A 21,104-nucleotide genomic window follows, 5' to 3' on the forward strand; every position below is an offset into this window, starting at 1 on the left:
GTCAATCCATTCCCATCATGAACTTTACAGGGTTTGTTCGATTACTTAAAAACGCTTACACTCTTCCTCCTCACCTCCTTCCACACTTCTTTTTGTTTTTGTTTTGTAAGTAGATCACAAGTCACCTTTTACTAGAGTTAACTAAAGCTAAATCACAAGTATTACTGAACCAGAGATTCAACTGAATCCAGTATGAGTCACGTTAATGAAACAAGGAAATGGTCTAATGCTACTCCCACTTAAATTATACCATATATAAGGGCTTCAATCCTTAACACAACGGCTACTCTCTTCTCTGAACAACCAGAATGACTGAGATCTAAAAGTCTGAGAGTGAACAAAAACATCAGCACCAACTAATTTGGGAAGACTTGATCGGAATTACAGAGTCCAGTATTTTTAAAACTATACCTATAAAAAATATGTGAAATTTATCCCCATTGTTCTAGTGAGACAATGTAGTCTAGTAAAAACTCTCTTAATTATGTACCTATAAACTTACTATATGAAACAAAATATAGACATGTTGAAAGAAATTTTTAACTCAAGTTTGATGAAATGCAACAAATGAAACTGGGACAACTGAATATTCAAAGGACACCCTTCCTCACACCACAGAGATGAACTGCAGGTGGATCACAGACCTTAAATGTAAGAGCTAAAATTATAAAACTCTTAGAAGAAAACACAGGAATAAATCCTAGTGATCTTGGATTAGGCAATGATTTCTAAGTAAGGCACCAAAGGCACAAGCAATAGAAGACTAAAAAAAGCTGTATTTCATCAAAATTTAAAAATGTATGCTTCTAAGGAGAATTTTACCAAGAAATGAAAGACACGAAAAAAAAATGAAAATCATGTATCTGATAAAGACTTGTATTCAGAATATGTAAAATCATTTTTATAACTCAATGGTAAGATAAACAACTCAACCAAAAATTAGGGCGAAAAAATGGATAGACATTTCTCCAAAGAAGTTTTATGAATGCTAACAAACACATGAGAAGATGGTGAACATTATTATTTCTTAGGGAAATGCAAATGAAACCACAATGAGATACCACAATGTCTATAATCAAAAAGACAATCAAATGTCGGTTTAATGGAGAGAAAAAGGAACCCTTATACACTGCGAGTGGCAAAGTAAAAGGGTATGGTTGCTTTGGAAAACTGTTCAACAGTTTGTTAAAAAATTTATACATAGAGTGACCATATGACCCAGAGACACCACTCTTAAATATTTACTTAGGAGAAACAAAAACATATGTCCCTACAAAAACATTACAGACAAGTGTTCACAGCAGCAGAATTAGTAATCCCCAAGAGCGAACACTACTCCAGTTATTCATCAGCTGACGGATGGCAAAAAGGAATTAAGTTCTGATACATAGATGACCCTTGAAAACATTATGCTAAGTGAAGGAAGCCAGTCACAAAATACTATATACTTTATTGTCCTATTTCTGTGAAATGCCCGGAATAGACAAATCTACAAACAGAAAGTAGATCTGTGGTTGCCAGGGACCATGAAAAGCAAAGGGGGAAGGTTGTGAGAAGCATAGGGAATGACTGCTCAGCAGGTACGGGATTTCTTTGGGGGATGATAAAAATGTGCTAAAATTATATTATTGTGATGGTTTCACAATTTTGTAAACACACTGAAAACCATTAAAGTGTACACTTTAAAGTAGTGAATTTTATGGTATTCACTAATACTGTATTATGTATCAAAACTGTTTTTAAAAAGTCTGACAAGAAATTAATACATGCATGCAAACAAAAAGTCTATATAGAAAAATGTTCTTGGGGGAGAACCTGGGATCCAAGGATAATTTAAATGTACAAATCTACTCCGAAAGTACCTATGGACAAGCAACTCCATTAGAAATTTTAACATAAAAGGATAATGTAAACCTGTGCTGTCGTTTGGTAGCTAATAGTCACATGTGGCTACTGACCATTGAAAGTATGGCTAGTTCGAAGTGTAAAATATACTGAGGGTGTTAAAGACTTGGTGAAGAAAGGAAGGGAGGGGGGAGGGGAGAGGAGGGGGAGGGAAGGAGGGGAGGGAAGGACGGGAGGGGGAAGAGGGCATGACAAAGAGAAAGTATATGAACTATCTCATTAATGAAATTTTATACTGATAACATGTGAAAATGGTAGTATTTTGATATACTGAGTTAAATAAACTACATTAATAGAATTAAATTCATTTGCTTATAGGCATTGTGTCATACGGTCATATCACCTAGTCTTGATGAAGACCTGGCCACGCCCCTAGCTGTAGGAGCCTCCCAGCTTATCTTGGCCCTGCTCCCCACCCACCCCCTCACTTTCTCTGTGGTTCTCTATGAGTGGAACACTAGCTGTCGTTATATACGTGGTCTTCTCAGAACGAAGTCTCCTGGGCTAACACAGCCCACCTGAAAACTCCACCAAAAAGTGGCACCCAAGCTTTGCTGCACAGTAGAACCACCCAGAAATTTAAAACTCCCAATGCCCAGGTGAGACCCCCTACCAATTACGACAGAATGTGTGAGAGTGGGAGCCAGGTACCAGAACTGTTAAAGATGCCCAGGGTGATTCCAATGGGCTGCAAGAAGTTTGGGAACCAATGAACTCATTGTTTAGGCGGGAAGAAGATTTGAAAAGAATCAAAATGGTAGGAGCTTAAACTTCTCAGTATGCTACCTGTAAGCAGGTAAAATTAAACTGATCCAAAACAATGAAAGTATAAAATTAGTTATCTTTTTATAGCCCTTTGGGGTCCCAGATGACAATATGTCTCTCAAAGTAGCTGATTCTAATATTCTATTATCCTACTATAAGAACAGTCCTCCAAAGTGACCATATCAATTTATATTCCAGTCAGTATTAGATGGAAATTCTCCCATTTTTACCAACATGTGATATCACTTTAAATTTTAAGCCCTTCTGAGACTTCCGCCAAGATGGAGGCATAGGTGGAAACACTGTGCCTTCTCCCACAACCAAGTTTGGATACAACAAAAGTTTTGGAGAACTAAGGCACACCCAGAGACCAGAAAACCGAATTATACGGAAGTCCGACAGCTACGAACCGTTCAACAGGGACGGTAAGAGAGGCAGAGCCAGCAGCAGAGCGGGGTCGGGAAGAACAGACCTAGGAGCGCAGGCAGCCTGGACCTAGTCAGGGTGCGGGGCAGACTGACCAAGGTCGCACATTCTCGCGCAGTGAGATGGACCACGCAGGCCCCGGGGGGTGAACCCAGTGGTGGAGGGCTGACAGCGGTGGCACACTCGCGTGCAGTGGAGCGGGGCGCGTGGCCCTGGTGACGGTGGTGGCTGCGGTGCTGGTGGGGGTCGTGGAGGCGGGCGCCGGAGGGAAGCCATTGTCCCTCTTTGACCCCGCCCCCACATACAACGTCACAACCCAGCGACTGAGTTGCCCTGCTCTGGTGAAAACCTAGGGCTCTGATCCTGCTACCTAACAGGCATGAACAGCCCAAAAGGTGGCCCAAGAAGAACTCAAAGTCCCAGAGCCGATAACTCTAAGCAACCAAGAGATTGCCAGCCTCTCAGAAGCCCAATTTAAAACACTATTTATCAGGATGCTCACAGAATTGGTAGAGTACAGTCACAAATTAGAGGAACTTAGTCACAAATTAGAGGAACATATGAAGGCTAAACTAACTGAAATGAAGGGAGAGGTCCAGGAAACCAATAGCGATGGAAAGGAAAATGGGACTCAAATCAAGGGAGTGGACCAGAAGGAAGAACGAAACATCCAACCAGAAAATAGTAAAGAAACAAGAATTCAAAAAAATGAGGAGAGGATTAGGAACCTTCAGGACATCTTTAAACATTCCAACATCCGGATTATAGGGGTACCAGAAAGGGGAAAGAAACAGCCATGAGTGGAAAACGTATTTGAACAAATAATAAATGAGAACTTCCCCAGTCTGGCAAAGGAAATAGACTTCCAGGAAATCCAGGAAGCTCAGAGAGTGCCAAAGAAGTTGGACCCAAGAAGGAACACACCAAGGCACATCATAATTACATTAGCCAAGACTAAAATGAAGGAGAGAATCCTAGAAGCAGCAAGGGATAAGGGGACAGTCACCTACAAAGGAGTACCCATCAGACTGTCAGCGGATTTCTCAAAAGAGACCTTACAGGCAAGAAGGGGCTGGAAAGAAGTATTCCAAGTCATGAAATCCAAAGACCTACAGCCAAGATTGCTTTATCCAGCAAAACTTTCATTTAGAATGGAAGGACAGATAAAGTGCTTCTCAGATAAGGTCAAGTTCAAGGAGTTCATCATCACCAAGCCCTTATTATATGAAATGCTAAAGGGACTTATATAAGAAAGAGATGATGAAAAATATGAACAGTGAAAGGACAGCAAACTCACAGTTATTAACAACCACACCTAAAACAAAAGCAAACCAAGAGGACAGCTAGATCAGGAGTGGAACCATAGAAATGAAGAACACATGGAGGGTTAGAAACAGGGGGGTGGGAGGAGGAGAAGGGGGGAGAAGGCACAGAAAATAGCATAGATGGTAGGTAGAAAATAGATAGGGGGAGGGCAAGAATAGTAGGGGAAATATAGAATCTAAAGAAGTTGAGACGCGTGGTTATAAACTAAGGGGGGAGAAGGGTGGGGGAGGGAGTGTGCGGGTGGAAGGGAATAAAGGGGGGAATAGAACAACTGTAATGGTATAATCAATAAACTATATTTTAAAAAAATTTTAAGCCCTTCTAAAATATTTTTTTAATTTAATAAACACTTATTTAGGACTTGTTATATGGCTGGTACTAAGAGCATTACAAATACTAATTCATTTAAGTCTCACACCATCAGTAACAATACAGGTACTATTATTATCAACGTTTTATACAGGAAAAGACCAAAGCACAGAGAAGATGAATAAATTTGCTCAAATACTGAAGCAAGGATTCAAGCCCAGACAGTCTGGCTCCAAGAGTCCATGCACTTAAAGATAATGTAATGCTGCATCTCATTATTATTTTAAAACATTATATGTTAATCACGGATTAACCAATCAGATTTACCCCAAAACTAATTTATAAGGCAGATCATCACAGTATAACAGAGAGGTAGCTAAACAAAAAAAATCACACATACAGTAAAAGTACTAATACATGAAACCATTAAAAAATATGTATTAGAAAAATTCATTCAAAATTCACAATTATTTACCAGGACCCACTATGTGGCAGACAACTGTTCTAGGCACTGAAGATACAGTATTATGGAAAACACAGCGGTACCGTGAACAATAATCCAAAGGGTATTTTATTTCATGAATATAGAACAGCAATTAAAGTGGTGGTTCATTAACGTAGTTTAGTACCAGAAATAATCTATAACACAATTTTTAAAAACCTCAATTATATTTTTCATCATAAATGAGAAAAAGAAGTCTACTGAAATGTAATTCCTTTTCTTGCTAAGAAAAACATTTTTGTTAAAGACTTTGCAAAATATATCCCCGTTCCAAGCAGGATAATGGATAAAATGGAAGGAAAGGGTGAGTCATTTAAATGCCCTGTTCCTTCCTGGCCACCATCAGAAATTACCTTATCAAAAACAGGCACATACTGATAGGTAACATCCAAACACAATAGCTGTTCAACAGTACCAGGAACCGAACAATACAGTTTACTGTAGAAAGTCAGGACCAAGTTTTTTGACTCTTAAAGAAAATTTCCACTATAATTTCTAAATGCCATTAATCAAGAGTACTGAGAGTAAAATTTACTTACTTTAGCAATCTGCAGCAACACAATGCAGTGTTTAATTGATTCTACCATGCTCTATAAAAACAAAACACTAATTTTAGGTCCTTGCCCCAGATAAAATGGTCATATGATATTAAAGCTTAATATATAAAAATGAGTTCAAATACACAGGAGTTAGGTCTATTCTACACAAGAAACACCCTCTCTGGATATCCAGGGAGTTCTAACTTGCTGATAACATCAAATGAAGTTACTATTAGCAATAACTTCATTTATTGCTAATACCTACCATTATGTCAAATGAAGTTATTTTATTGTTAAAGAATGCCAAAAAAAATGTTAATTTACACTGAATACTGCCTAAATGATTTTCAACATTTCAAACAGAATTAACTTCCCAATTATTAGATCAACAACCAGGCCATCCCACTTTAAATTTCTAAAACTTCCATTCAAGATTGTTATGGAATCATAGAGAGTAAAGACTCCTCTCAAAATATGGAGGAATCTAGAATACTACTTTGCCTGTTTTCAAGTGTCAGAAAGCCAGGACATCAGAAAACTCGAATCACAGCACGGTTTAGTTGTGAAAAAGAGGACGTGCGCTGTGCACAGATGATGACACCTTTTATCCAAGGATCTCAAACAGATAAGACCGGGAAAAGACAAATGACACTCAAAGTCCAGTTCAATGAGCAGGGTCAGTCCATTCATTTAAATTCCTTTAGAAAATAATACAATTCTTCAAATAGCCTTGTAAATATTCATGAAATTAAAATGCAAATTGTTCTTATTGATAACAGGAGCAGCTTAAAATAGAAATAGCACTTTGAAGGACTTTCTAAAGCAAAGCCAGAGTTTATCAAACAATGCAACTTACATTTGTTGTCTCTTTAAGAGTTTCAATTTTCTGTGAAAAATAGTAAGTTTAAAAAGAAATAATCAGAACCACAAACAGGTATAGCTTTTTTACTGGTTAGTCATTTAAAGAATTTTATCAAAATGTATTCATTGCTCTCCATGCAGGAAGGTAGGGAAGGAAGAACTTTTGGTTATACTTAAAAAAAATTTAAACCAAATATTTAAATTAAAAATTCAGACATTTTATGAATTACATCCTCAAGTAAAGTTATTGTGATTCAATTAATGACTTTTATGAATATAAAACATTCTTAATTCCTTACCTGAAATTAAGTTTTTTCTACAGGTTCACTAAATACTCATTTTAGAATCACCTTAAACTTTGCTAAGTTGTTTAAAAATGACATGGGATTCAATTATAAAACAGAATAGAAGGTGAGCTAAACATGAGTTACCACTATTACCATGTGTAAAAGAGCCAAATGCAAGATTATACAGTCAACAGAAATGGCAAAGTAAATAAAGCTACATTAGGAAATTCAGTCAAGGAAAGAAAAAATGTAAATAAAAAAAAAACAGAACAGAATCACAGAAATGGAGATCAAATGGAGGATTATCAGTGGGGAGGGGGAGAATGAGGGAAAAGGTACAGGGAATAACTAGCATAAATGATAGGTACAAAATAGACAAGGGGAGGTTAAGAATAGTATAGGAAATAGAGAAGCCAAAGAACTTATATGTACGACCCATGGACATGAACTAAGGGCAGTGGGGAGATGCTGGAGAGAATGGTGGTACCAGGTAGAGGGGGACAAAGGGGAGAAAAATACTGAGACAACTATAATAGCATAACCAATAGAGTATACTTTAAAAGAAAAGAACACAGTACTCAAACTACAAAGTAGCTGACAGAAATGCAAAAGGTGGAGGACAATAGTGGAACTAGAATTAAAGCAATTGTTTTGTTTCCTCATGTGTGGCTTCTTGTCTACTATGAAAATTCTTGCAGGTTGGTTTATTATTTGAGGTGACCATGTATAACTTGAGTAGCTTTCTATCTTCAACATATGACACCTGAAGAGGAAAGAACTAACTCCTACGAAAGTGGTACTTACAAGAAGGGTGTCATATTATAATTTCATACATTGCTCTTTTAATTACAAAACCATAACAAAAATTCACCAGAAAAAACTCTTCTTGAAGACTATACGGCAATATCACACTAGGTCAATAGCAGGCAAAAACACTGAGGTCCTTCCTTTATTTTTCCAAAAGGCTTTTGGATTTAAAAACTGTTAAGTCAAAATAGTGATTTTGAAAGTTACCTTTCTCTGTTCATCATCTTTGCAGTTTTGCAGTTTGTCATCAAAAAGCTACAGGATTAAAACAAACGATCATAGAATCAGGCCACTTTCCTACATTGCATATATTTACTAAACACAGAAATGCAAAGTTTAGTTCATACACACATTTCTTCCAGGGGTAATTTATATGTATTTTCAAGATATACATTTTTCAAGGCATTATATCAAATTAAATTCTACTCAATTGCTGTAAATGGTCAGGATCAATTACACTGGTGGGATTCACAAGCAAAACACATGATTTCTAAGAACTTAAAATTCAACTCAAACCTAAGTTTTGCCCTGGCCAGGTGCTTCTGTTGGTTAGCACATCATCCCGTACACCAAAACATGGCTGTTCAATTCCTGGTCAGGGCACATGCATAGGTCATGAGTTTGATCCCCAGTCACAGTGTGTAGGGGAGGCAACCATGTACAGGAGGCAAATGATCATCAATGTTTCTGTCTCACACTGATGTCTCTCTCTCTTCCTCTCTCCCCCTCCCTTTCTTTCTCGCTCCAAAAATTCAATGAACATATCCTTGTGAGCATTAAAAAAACTTAAAAAACTAAAAAAAAAAAAAAAAAAATCTAAGTTTTTCCTACTTTGTCATCCCAGTTTATCAACACTCCTTTTTCTTCCTAGGACTTTTGGCTGTAATTAACTTAAAGTAGGAACTGAAGGAGACAATTTCAGTAATGACAAAGGAAATACAGAATCTCCTCTCCCAATCCCTGAGTCCCCAGATGGAAAAAAGCAAGGCCCTAAATATAGAGCCACTTAAAACGGACCAATTCAATAGAATTTTTAAACAGAATGTGAACTAAGTTTGTCTCATTTCTTCTAATTATACCTAGATATTTACCTTTTTAATGATCAAAAAATGCATTATATACATACACTATTTACCAATATTACTAGCTTAGAGAGAAAGCTCTTTGAATTAAGTTGCCCAGATCTTTTAACAAATCTCAGCTTTAAAAACTCCTGACAGCCCTGGCTGGTGTAGCTCAGTGGATTGAGCGTGGGCCTGCAAACCAGACGATCACGGTCCGATTCCCAGTCAGGGCACATGCCTGGGTTGCCGGCCAGTTCCCGGCAGGGGACCCATGAGAGACAACCATACATTGATATTTCTCTCCCCTCTCCTTCCCTTCCCCTCTAAAGAAAATAAATAAAATCTTTAAAAAAGAAAAACAAACTCCTGACAAACCGCAGCAGAGATATAAATTAATATCAAATAAATAGCTGTTTCTACTCAAAATCAAGCTTGGTAACATTTGCTACCTTATATCAATTCAATATATAAACTAATGTCGTACCTTTAATTGTTCTATCAAGATTTGAAGGTAAGCATCAGCCTCTGTGAGTTTCTTATCGAAGTCTTGCACACTAGGAACAAATCCTGAATCCAAACCCTAGAGAAAAAGAAAATTTGCAATAAAAATCTAGCAGTACCAAAGCAATGTTTACTAATATAAAAGATACTTCATCATTCATACATGGCATTTCCATTTTTTAAATAAAAATAACACTTTTACATAAATAATAGGTCAGTTTAAATTATCTAAATTCTCCAAGGATAGTGGTACATCAATCTCCCACAGGAACTTCTAACATTGTCCCCTTGTCGTTCACTAACATGTGCTGGTGCTCAAATGAGGATTCACCCTGCCCTTCAGAATCACTTTCTTTTCACCCCAAAGCTCCATAATGGCTTCCAGTCATCTGCAGAGCAATAATAATTCAGAAGGAACATACACAAAACAACCTAGATTACCTCTTATTTTCCCCTACTTTTTGTTCTGTCCATCTCTCCGGTCCTTTAACGTTAACTTCATATTCTCACTATTCAGTTCTCCAGTTCCCTAATCCACCTCATTAGGTGAGGTTTTTCTCATCCTCCCTTATTAAAAAAGAAAAAAAAAACAACATAACCTCAAAATTCTTACTTCTAAGAAGAGGGCCCTCTCTAAGTGAAAGTGGCACTACTACTTCTGTCTTAATCAAGTTCCCTACTTACTTTCACCCTTGGCATAAACACTACACTCTGGACATCGTGTAAATGATTATTTATTTAGAGGACCCACTTATTTCTCAGTTTAACAGTGTGACATTTGCATGTCCTACTTTTGGTACACTAACAATTTCAAGTTCTGAGAACATGGGATTCCTGTGTTTTAACTCTACTCAGAGGAACTTTTGAGTTCTTAATCACCTCTGACTGAAAAACACATCAATCCTGGTATAAAAGACACAACATCTGGAGAATGAACAAGACCACCAGCCTGCCATGTATGCATGCATGCCCAGATGTCATGCAGTTAAACTGGGAAATAAGGCTCGGAGGCCACTGGTGCCACCATCCAACGCAGACACAAAACTCTCCACTAAATGGGGGAAACACAGTGGTTTAACGCAGGACACTTGACTCTCACTTGTCACCTCTCCCCTGCCTTTGGCCAGTACTGCTGATCATTTTCACATTCCCCATTTTTGTAAACTGAGGTCAGAGTTCACTTTTTATTACACTAATTCCTCATCTTTGACATAACACTTTACCATGACTGAAGCACTTTCACAGCTATTATCTCGAACACCAGATTGAACTGGTGTAGTATTATGGAAACAATGGGTGGCAAACCTGGTTTCTAATTGCAGCTCAGCCACTAATAAGATAGATACTGTGTCTCTCTAAGCTGCTGCTTTCTTACCTGCTACACACCAGTGTTCTCCTCCCCCTACTATCAAGCCACTGCCTCTACTGAGGACCTACAGTTACCAACACTATCAATTACTGCTGTTACTATTATTGCTCTTCCTAAACTAAAATTTAAATTCTGAATCAAACAATTAAAAACGTAAGTTTTTAATCAACTTGTAATGCATTTTCTTTTTCAAATTCAAAGACAATAAACTTGCCTGTATTTTTGACATACATACGTACATTTATATACATGTAGAGAAACTACTTGAAATGAGTATTAAAAAACCTCTTCCTAATGAGAGACGTCACGTATAAAAATAAAGTTTAAGAAAAAAAATAATAATGTGTGTAAAAGCCAGAACATTTATAAAATTGTGGTTAAATATCTTCATTATAAACGATAACTCAAAAGCTTCCTACTGGAAACATTCACAAAGTGTAGTATATAGTAACACATGTGGAAAGGAAGGGTAAATCCACCATATTTCGGAGATACTACAGTACTGTTCAATAGCACATTCAAAAATGAATAAAACAAGAAGCATCTTAAAGAGAGGAAGTGATGTCTAAGAATTTTCCTCTTCTGAATCCACTTAGAACTATCATTGTAAAAATCTAATTAACATACACTTTTGAACAAATAACTACCCACTAAAAATCCTCTAGTCAATACACAGAAAACAGTGAGATTTAAATTACTAAGATCTGAAGCCCACCTGAAGTTAATTTTTCAAAAAGAACTCTTTGATGCTGCTATAATCAATCATGTGGCCTCACCCTGCCTCTTTCCTCAGACCCCCCTCTAGTCACCCTTCTCCAACCTCCCGGGCCCACGGAATAGGTGCCACTTGGCACGACACCCCAGTCAAAGATCTACTCAGCAATCGATCTTTATGTAATGTGTAATAGGAGGTTCATTTCAACAGTTATTAGCTTAAAATCCCGGAACTGGCTCCCTTGTCCAGTAATTTATAAATCTTCAGTGTACTTAAAATCTACATATATAGTTGCCCATCTGCAATCAATAAAGTAACATGTATAAATTTATCAATAACATGGACTGATAATAATCAGTTTTTTATATAATAATCAGCAACTGATAATAATTAGTTTTTTTCAAATCTAGAATAATGCAGTAGAAGAAATACAAGTTTTCATTATATATTGTAACTAACAGCACACAGAATTAAAGCTACCTAATCCAACCTCCCACTTGTGGAAGTTATTTTTGTATCTTTTAAAGTAATCTGATCTTTGTTTGAATACCTACACAAGGAATTTATTACTTCCCACCAGACTTTTTCATAAAAATTCCCTAAAGTCACAACTGTTCCTCTTTCCAGTCAACATCTGTAATATAAGGCACTACACTTCTTCGTATCCTTTTTAATGGAGTTTTGTTTTAAAGCAGATTATAAAGAGAGACTGTAGTCCTTTCTGCTCTTTCTCCTTCCTGTTTCCCACTCCCTCACGCACGTCTTCGCGTCTTCCTGTCCTTCTCTTTGGTGCCCTTCAGAGGTAACTGATGAGGTTTTGCAGCATCTTGGGCACCCAGGACCCGAAAGGTTGCTGTTCCCCAATCTATCCTACTGACGAGCCACAGTTCTAACTTGATGATTTCTGCCTGAATTCATTTAAAATTTAAATTAAAAACAACTATTACAGAGAAATGAAAACAAAATAGTCTGTGATGTAAAAGTAAGAACCACAATAGAAATTAAACCTAAATCTAACCATACAATGAGAAATCTATATTAAAAATGTACTTATGTGACAAATATGTTAAACCAAAATACTGTCTAGTTTTCAAGAGTGTTTTGCTAAAAAAATAAATCTAAAGTACATATATAAAGTCAAGAAGAATACATTATGAGTTTATATCAGTCAGGATCTATGTATTCAAGTTTTAAAATATACACAAAATAATGGATGTTAAAAAATAAAACTAAACATATAGAGAGAGACACATCTGACTCAATTTAAGGGGGACATCAAAAACAATATTCAGACTAGTAGAAGAATATCAAACTGCCTCCAAACTGTATATAAGTACTCCCTACTATTTTTCTAATACTTATGTGAAATAGCATTACTTTTCTAAGAAGACACTTCAAAGCTAACAATTGTAAGCAAAATTAAATGAATCCTAGAATTGAGACATTAAACACTACTTATACTTTATACATACACATCACTGAATACATCACCCCCATTAAAAAGAAGAGTATTATAAGGGATATCCTTAAAACTGTCTGAAGTGCCTATGAATTGTAGCTGCTTATGAGAGACTCTCTTAGTAAAACTAAAATAGGACAGGAGGTAATTTTTGAGAGAGGGAGTAGGAACTTTTAAAGTACTTCCTGCTGACAGGGGGAAGAGTTATGAACAGTGGAGGTGATGGTGATAAAAGGTGGTTTAAGGCCCTCTGAGATCAGAATCAGGAAACAAGAAACTTACAGGTCATTTAAGGAACTGAGACTAGTACAACAGGAAGGGCTATGGCTGAATAACAACTTTGTAAAAAGAAACTCACAAATGAGTAATTATCATATCAAATCTTATTCCACAACAAAAACTAAGGACTACATACACTATTTATATTCAGTGCTTTCTCTTATACAGGACAAAATTGTTACACAACAAAAATATGCTGCAAAAAGAGAAAAGGAAAATACATTAGAAATAGAGACCCTATTCCACGTAAGTTTCATAGAAAATTTCAGAAAAACAACAAAATAAATTATCAGTAGTAAAACTGTAAAAGGGAACAGCTTAAAAACTTAACAACAGAAACACACACACACACACACACACACAGTCTCCTATGGAAAACAAATGGCATGAATCCAGAAAAAGGAGATGATTGCTAAAAAATTAGCAAAGCATACATACACCTTCCAATCAAAATAATGAAGACTTTGCAGAAATGTTGTTTTGATTGATATATGAAAGTATTTGGAAAGCTTATGTGCACAATTAGCAATGTGAGATGATGACATGCATCACAGATACACTTTCATCCAGTGAAAGAAGTATAGGGCATACTTACAATTGAATCACTTACAATTATTTTTGAAAATTCAAGAACTGGAGAGATACCAGAAGACTGGAAAAAAGCAAGTGTGGTACTGATCTTCCATAAAGTAAGGAAAAAAGAGAATAGAAAGTTACCATGCTGTGAATCTGCTGTGAGTCTGACATCAATAATTAAGTAAAAGAATAATAAGAGAAAAATCTATAACTATACAAGAAAAAGTAGGTACATGAACAGCAAATGGCAAGCTAAAAAATTAAAAAGAATGCCAAACTTAATGGCTTTTCTGTTCCTTAAAATTTGCTAGCAAATTAAGTTTTTTGAGAAAAGACACAGTTTTGTCTTCTTACCAAATGATTTAAAAGTTGGTTTAATGATGAAAAAGGGTATATTAAGAAACCAGAATTAGTAATGAGACCATGATTTCATGTGGGGTACACTAACATGTAATTTTCTTGGATTACTGAAAATCTGGAAACATTTATATAATCCCTGTTGTCTCTGCTGTTTATCCACTTCCGCTAAGGGAAGAACAGGTTTTAGAGGCATAGAGCAGTTCTAAGGGTAAGAATTTCTCCCCATTTTTAATCCTAAATAATATCCAACTACTGATTCATTTGGAGTTAAGATTATCAATTCAAAAATGTCCATAAAATTGAGCCTATTATCAAAACTCCTACACTGAAACTTCGGGAAGATGTTTTCCATTTAAATCAATTTCCTGGTAATCTAAATCTCCAATATAATAGATTATTTTTTATGCACCTGGTGGCCATAGCTTTTTTACCAACAACTAACTGCTAGGTACCCCAAGAATGCCCTAAAAATTAAAGTCTTTTTCCACAGTCCTGGATTCACTATGGATGCATAGTATGTAGTTTTTCTGGGTATTAGGTTCTCTGCTATACGCTTTACAAGTTTTCTCATTGCATTACCACAACACAGTAAGGAAGACAGGTAGACAGATATTAACCCTATTTTATAAGTGATTACCTAAATTGGCCAGTTAGAATTTTTTAATTGGGATTTCAACTCAGCCCTTGGATTTCGAGTCTATTACACTTTTCTATTAAACTACAATGATATTTGAAAAGAATTCGTAGCATAAGAACACTAAAATAAATGTAATCTAAAAATTGCCCAAAAGAGCTTGATATAGTGAAAATAAGCATAAGCTTTAAAGTCAGACCTATCTAGTTTTAAATCCTGTATCTTCAGCTTCCTAATCCACTACCTGTATAGTTTACTCTGGCCAAGTGAATTTCTCCATGTCCCCTTTCTCACTAGCGATGGGTAAAATTAACCATGTAAGGTTGCTGGAAAGATGAAATAAAAGAATATGTGTAAAGTAACACAATAGTAGGTGTTCTACTTCCTCTTCATAATTTGGAATCGGAAATAACCAAGATTCACCACTGCATCCTAGGCCTTAAAGTAGTGCCTAACATACAGAAGGAACTCAATGAAGATTTGATGGATAAAAATGAAACGAACTAATAGCTAAATAATACCATAAAACACATGCGATTTTAATAGAGATCCATAATCAAAAAAGGATAAAGTATAAATTGTATTTATTTAACATTCCTTAAAAAAAAACCAGTACACTGAACTCTGAAGAAGATTATAGTAATCAAAAAAATGTGAGCAACAGAAAAAACAAGTGATAAAATCTTGGACAACAAATCAGAAAAATAGTTCCATATAAGATATTTGGAAAAGTGTTGGGTACTATGCCTGAATCACAAAAGGTAAATTACACTGAATTACTACTACCTTGTAACAAAGAATCAAACAATATTAAAAAACTCTTTTTCATAAAATAATCTGATTTTTGAAAATACATTAGTTCTGTGAAAAGTAGAATCACTTTTATCGTTAAATTTACAAAATAGTTTATGCATTATATACCTAACGATTAACATGAATAACATTAAGTTTCTTTTTAAAAAATACCACAAACCAAATCAGAACTGCTCATATAGTTGGGACAAAAAGAACTACTTTGTCAAACAGGAATCAGTTACTAACACCAACGCCAAAATTCATAAACTCCAATCAAAACTTTCAGCACAACAGCTTACTCTTCATGATCTCTTCACCTCATATCAACACAGTTCAGTAACCCTTTGACTCACAGAATAAAACCCTAATATTGATGTCATAAAACGATTTGGTTACTCAAACAACTGCACAAAAAAGTATGGAATTGATACAATTTTCCTCTGTTTAAAATCATTGATAGCTTGTCCTTCCAAAAAGCCTCTCCCAATTTATTTATTTATTTATTTTTAAGATTTTATTTATTTATTTATCTTTAGAGGGGAAGGAGAGAGGGAGAGAAACATCAATGTATGGTTGCATTTGGTGTGTCCCCTGCTGGGAGTTGGCCTGCAGGGAACCCGCCCGCAACCCAGGCATGTGTGTGCCCTGACTGGGAACCAAACCGCGATCCTCTGGTTCGAAGGCCTGTGCTCAATCCACTGAGCTACACCAGCTAGGGCCCAATTTATTTAATAAAGACATATAAAAAATTATTGTTGCCCTGGCTAGTGTGGCTCAGTGGACTGCGCACCAGCCTGCGAATGAAGATTGCTGGTCGGATTCCCAGTCAGGGCACATGCCTGGGCTGCTGGCCAGGTCCTCGGTGGGGGGGCGCATGAGAGGCAACTACACACTAGCATTTCTCTTCCTCTCTTTTCCCTCCCTTACAATAAATAAATAAAATCTTTTTTAAAAGTTATTGTCCAAACTATATAAAACAAAAGCTTGAAATTTATAAATAGATTCTAGTTTGTTTAAAATAGTTCCTGTTTATGCCCATTGTCTTAGCAAAATTATTAGTGACCTTCATACTTTCAAAAGTGCCCCCTTTTGACCAAGAAATTATATGAGATCCCTCTCTATAAAGGATGTAACTAGCACTTTAGAGATATAAATGTCTGGAAGGCAAATAAATCATTTAAGAGGTTTCAGAATGCAGCAAATAACTTAAAATTAAACATGAGTTTCTAGGCTATGAATGTAGAAAGCGAACTATGGAAATAAAACAGCCACCAGAATTCAAGCCAATATTAACTGAGTGCTTACTTTATGCCAGATAAGTGGAGACAGGAGTAATATAGAAGAGACATTTTTAAAAACTATTTTATTCACATACATACACACACACCCTCTGAAATAAAACACATGAAACATACATATTATCCCTGGGGAGTAGGGGTTGAGGGAAAGGGGACATTTGAGACAGGGGCCCTTTTAGTTTTTTTACTTTATACATCCATGTTGTCTGAGTTCCTACAAGTATGCATTAATTTAATTTAAATTCAAAAGTTTTATGTGAAAAATAAAAACTGTCCAGATAAATATTTCTCAAAAAATTTATAACTTTTAGTTTGCAAAGTCATTGGCATTACTTTTAACATTATCTGCAAAATGCTAAAATGTCTTAAGATAGTAACTTTGGCAATGTTGATGCTGCTTAGAGTCACCTTTCCAAGCAAAGTAAAATGTAGCATAACAAATTTCTAACATCCTTTACAAATAAAGTACAAACTAGCAAAAATGCACTTAAAATCAGCAGTCACTACAGTACTGTAATAAATGCTGGTAAGAAAAATGGCCAGTACAACAGAGCAGAATACCTTAATACTTTCCCTATGTCCTCACTAATAACAAGATCGTGACTCAACATTTAAGAAAGCAAATTCATAAAAACCAAAAATACCCACTACATCAATCCCAGCAAAGCACTGTTGACCATATGATATTGGCAATCAGTCAAAGTTTTTCATTTCACGCTTTAGTTGATTAGGCTGCCAGCAATAACGTTCTTAAAAGTCACAGACTGAATCATTCCAGGATTTATAAGCTCTGGAGAGCTTACTAGTATGAGATGGAAAAAATACACTCTTCCCCTCTCCAACCTCAGATCACTGCCTATCATTCAGCTTAACTGTATTTTGGAAAGCAAAACGTCTCAATATTTTCTAGAGGTCCACCATAAACAAAAGTTTTAGGTAAGTTTCCTTAAAAGTTGATCTATGAATAACTAGAAGAAATTCACATTAAAAACATAAACCCTTAAACTGAGTGATTTAGTAGTTACAACTGGAAATAACTGCAGAATTCTCACTCACGGCATAATCCTTATTGAAAAATTTGATTATAGTATGCTTTCGAAAATAAAACCTCATATATTCCTCTAACAAAACTGGAGCTCTCTGTATAAAAAATATCTCATAGAAAATTAATACCCAAGGGAGCTAAATGGTAAACCAGTCAGACCAACAGACACTCAAGATCCTACAAGGCTTTTTTCCCACACAAACCAACCAAACAGAGCAAAAATAATAATCATGAAATAAAAAGAATAAATTCTACAATTGTTTTGGCATTTATCCGTTAAAAAGTATATATTCTAAAACACAGTTTTTTATATATGAATTTAGCTGCCTGTAAATATCAAACAGAGAGAAACAGGTTCAGTTCTTGCTAAAGCTGTTTCAAGTGTAACCCAACATTACCCTGATGTACTTTAACTGTCAGAAATCTACCAAGAGGGTCTGAAACACAGCTAGAACACATGCCCAAGCCGACAGGACTGTGCTTGGTTCTCTACTGCATCCCCCTGGCTAGTGCTGGGCTTGTAGTAAGTGCTCAGTAAAAATTTTATAACTGACTAAGAAATTCGGAAATGTGCCTATTTGTTGGCATGTAACATAAAAAGTAATCCAAGTCAAGGAGTTCTTGCAGATCAAAAATCAGAGTATTCATAAACAAATTACAAATAACTCATTTAGTTATTATAAAGGATTTATTTTATAACTATGGATGCTGCATTTTTTAAGGCTAATTAAAAGTTTTTACAAAAACAAATGAGCAATTGAATAGGAGGAAAGACACTGTTCTATACAGACAGTACAAGCAGCAAAACCCAGCAACGGCAACTAATATTGCCCTCCAAGGACTCACTGTCTCCTGCCGAGTTGTCTCATGAGTACTGTCTTACACGTGTTAATCTGGTCTTAGAGGTCGGCGTTACAATGACTTACTCCATGAGACTCTCTTGGTGCCAAAGTGAAATAGATACAGACCCTCCCCTAGGAAGTTTCAAATCCATTAGAGGAGATAAACATCTGTCTACAAATAACTGAATCAAGCTTGGTGAAGTAAGTTCTTTGAGAAAGGTACTAAGAGATACCAAGGAGAAAGTTAAGGCAGGTGAGTAAGGTCTCACGGAGACAACGTTTGATTAGAGTGCAGGACTTGGACAGAGATGCAGGCGGGGGAGGGGGTGGAGTACGGTGTTACAGCAGGGGGCCCTGGGGGAACGGCATGATCAAATGGGGTGTCTGAACACCTCTCCGGTGACCTCAGGGCAGGGATAAGGACTCTAACCAGGGATGCTGAAATACCCTGGACTTAGAAAAAGCAGGGAAGCCTTGACCACCTCCAGCTAAAGAAACAGGGAAGGAGACGTTACCAGGATGAATCAGAGGAGTGTCCTACACAAAGGACACTCTGGTTGTAGGAAACAGTGGCTACTGAGAAAAGCACCAAATCAGAGAAGGAACAAGATAAAATACCCTCCAACTTCTTCTCTGTCCTTCCTCCCATCCTCCATTGCTGCCTCCCAGCAGCTAACCCCAACAAGAAGCCAGAAAACTAAGGATGGCAGGTGACACTTGCTGCAAGGTCAGCCTCCTGATGCTGAGAGCAAAGAAGGGCAGAGAATGAATCTTCAAGAAAATGGAGAATAACAGAAAAGGCAAACTCCCAGACTCAGGTCTAGAATAAGAACAAAGGGAGGCTGGAAAGTGGGATGCCAAAGGAGGAACAATGTTCTCTCAGAGAAGTATAAAATGACATTTTTCAGATCTAGATGCTGAATCTAAAGGAAACCAAAATTAGTGGCTAACCTGGAAAAACTGCTGGGGTTCGGGGAGTAAGGTAAGCCATGGATGGACAGAAGCACCAGAGCAGCACCTTGGTTCTCTCGAGAAATAATAAAAGCAAGAATCATAGACAGGGCTCTAGTTCTGGTTGTTCTATTCTCTAACTGTGTAACCGTGAGCAAGTCACTTGGATTCTCTGAGACTGTTTCCTCCACTACAAAAATAGGCAGAGGTTGAACTAAAACTCCAAGATCCCTTCCAGTTTTAGACTTCTCCAAAACTAGTATCTCCATGTTTACCAGGTGTGTAAATATTTCACCACACTAGAAAAACTTGGGGTCCTTATTTTAAAAAATGTCCATTTCATTTAAATCAAGACAATAAGAATTTACAGGTTCCAAGTCCTCCCTGGTATGACAAAGAATGTTAAAACTCCCTGGCTGAGTGGCTCAGTTTCGTAGAGCATTGTCCTGTACACTAAAAGGTCATGCTGGTTCAATTCCTGGTCAGGGCACATACCTAGGTCGGGTGTTCCATCCTGGGCCGGGGCGCTTGTGGGAGGGAAGGCAACCATTCAATGCTCCTCCCTCACATTGATGTTTGTTTGTTTGTTTCTCTCTCTCCCTCTCCCCCTTCTCTAAAAGCAATAAACATATCCTCAGGCAAGGATTAAAAACACACATATACAAGTAAACTCTTATCATTTAGTGTAATCTTGAAACAGAGATGTAATGAAACCAGATTTTAAAACATGCTCTAGAATGCAAAGAAACAACTGAGTAAGCAGAGTAACCTGTTTCAAGTGGCACATTTAGGAAAAAAACAAATAGGCTGTCCAGTCAATGGAGCAAAGTAGCAAAGTTCGTAATTCTGTCTCCAGAAATAAATGAGCTCCAATGTGGAAAGGACAGGTCTGGGTGTCGGTCTCAGTCTCTCCCTCCCTCTGTCCCCTTCCCTTACGCAGACACACAGACACAGAGCAACCCACCACTATTCCTTCATTATACAAATATTCACTGAATAGCTCTTATGTGCCAGGTACTATCATCACCTTCAAAGGGCATCTTTAAGGGCAATACAGATAACAGCTAACATAATTAACCATTACCCAATCTTCTGGAATGAGCTCAATTGCACCACTTCCAAGCAGTCTCCCTGACTTCTCTAGCCAGCAATAAGCTCGTTTACCTATTATACTATCATGGAACGCATTTGTGCTGGCACTGCTGTTAGCGCTCTTGCAACTATATTGGAAGTCAATACAAACGGGGAGGTATACAGCAGGGGGAGCAGCTTGTCTGCAAATCGACTCACCATTCACAAGCTGGTTTCTCAACATCTTCTCTAATCCTGTCTCAAGTATGGCAGCAATCAGGGAGCCTGGTGACTTAGGAAACATTGCTAGCTCACAGTAATAAACTTAATTACAATACAACTGAGTCAAAGGTTTGCACACTTAGGAAATAGTTAAATTACATATTCTGATAATTTAAAAAGCATTCATTTGAGCACC

At 36.8% G+C, this 21,104-nt stretch overlaps 1 protein-coding gene across 8 annotated transcripts in view; it reads right to left on the reverse strand.

The window, feature by feature from the left end:
- The window catches only part of OSBPL9 (oxysterol binding protein like 9), a 132,905-nt gene that overhangs the window by 38,162 nt on the left and 73,639 nt on the right, over positions 1–21,104 (reverse strand). For 6 of the 8 annotated variants that reach the window (XM_037043299.1, XM_037043298.1, XM_037043301.1 and 3 more), the window contains 4 exons: positions 9,276–9,371; positions 7,935–7,982; positions 6,629–6,658; positions 5,773–5,823 (listed from right to left, as the gene is read on the reverse strand). In XM_037043299.1, the coding sequence (XP_036899194.1) occupies positions 5,773–5,823; positions 6,629–6,658; positions 7,935–7,982; positions 9,276–9,371 (225 nt within the window). Of the gene's footprint in view, positions 1–5,772; positions 5,824–6,628; positions 6,659–7,934; positions 7,983–9,275; positions 9,372–13,724; positions 13,794–21,104 lie in introns of all 8 variants that reach the window. The other 2 variants (XM_037043297.1, XM_037043296.1) reach the window with 1 other exon arrangement.

This window comes from Sturnira hondurensis, unplaced genomic scaffold, assembly GCF_014824575.4.
Source record: "Sturnira hondurensis isolate 20B ecotype Veracruz unplaced genomic scaffold, ASM1482457v3 Scaffold0004068, whole genome shotgun sequence".
Taxonomy (NCBI): Eukaryota; Metazoa; Chordata; class Mammalia; order Chiroptera; family Phyllostomidae; genus Sturnira; species Sturnira hondurensis.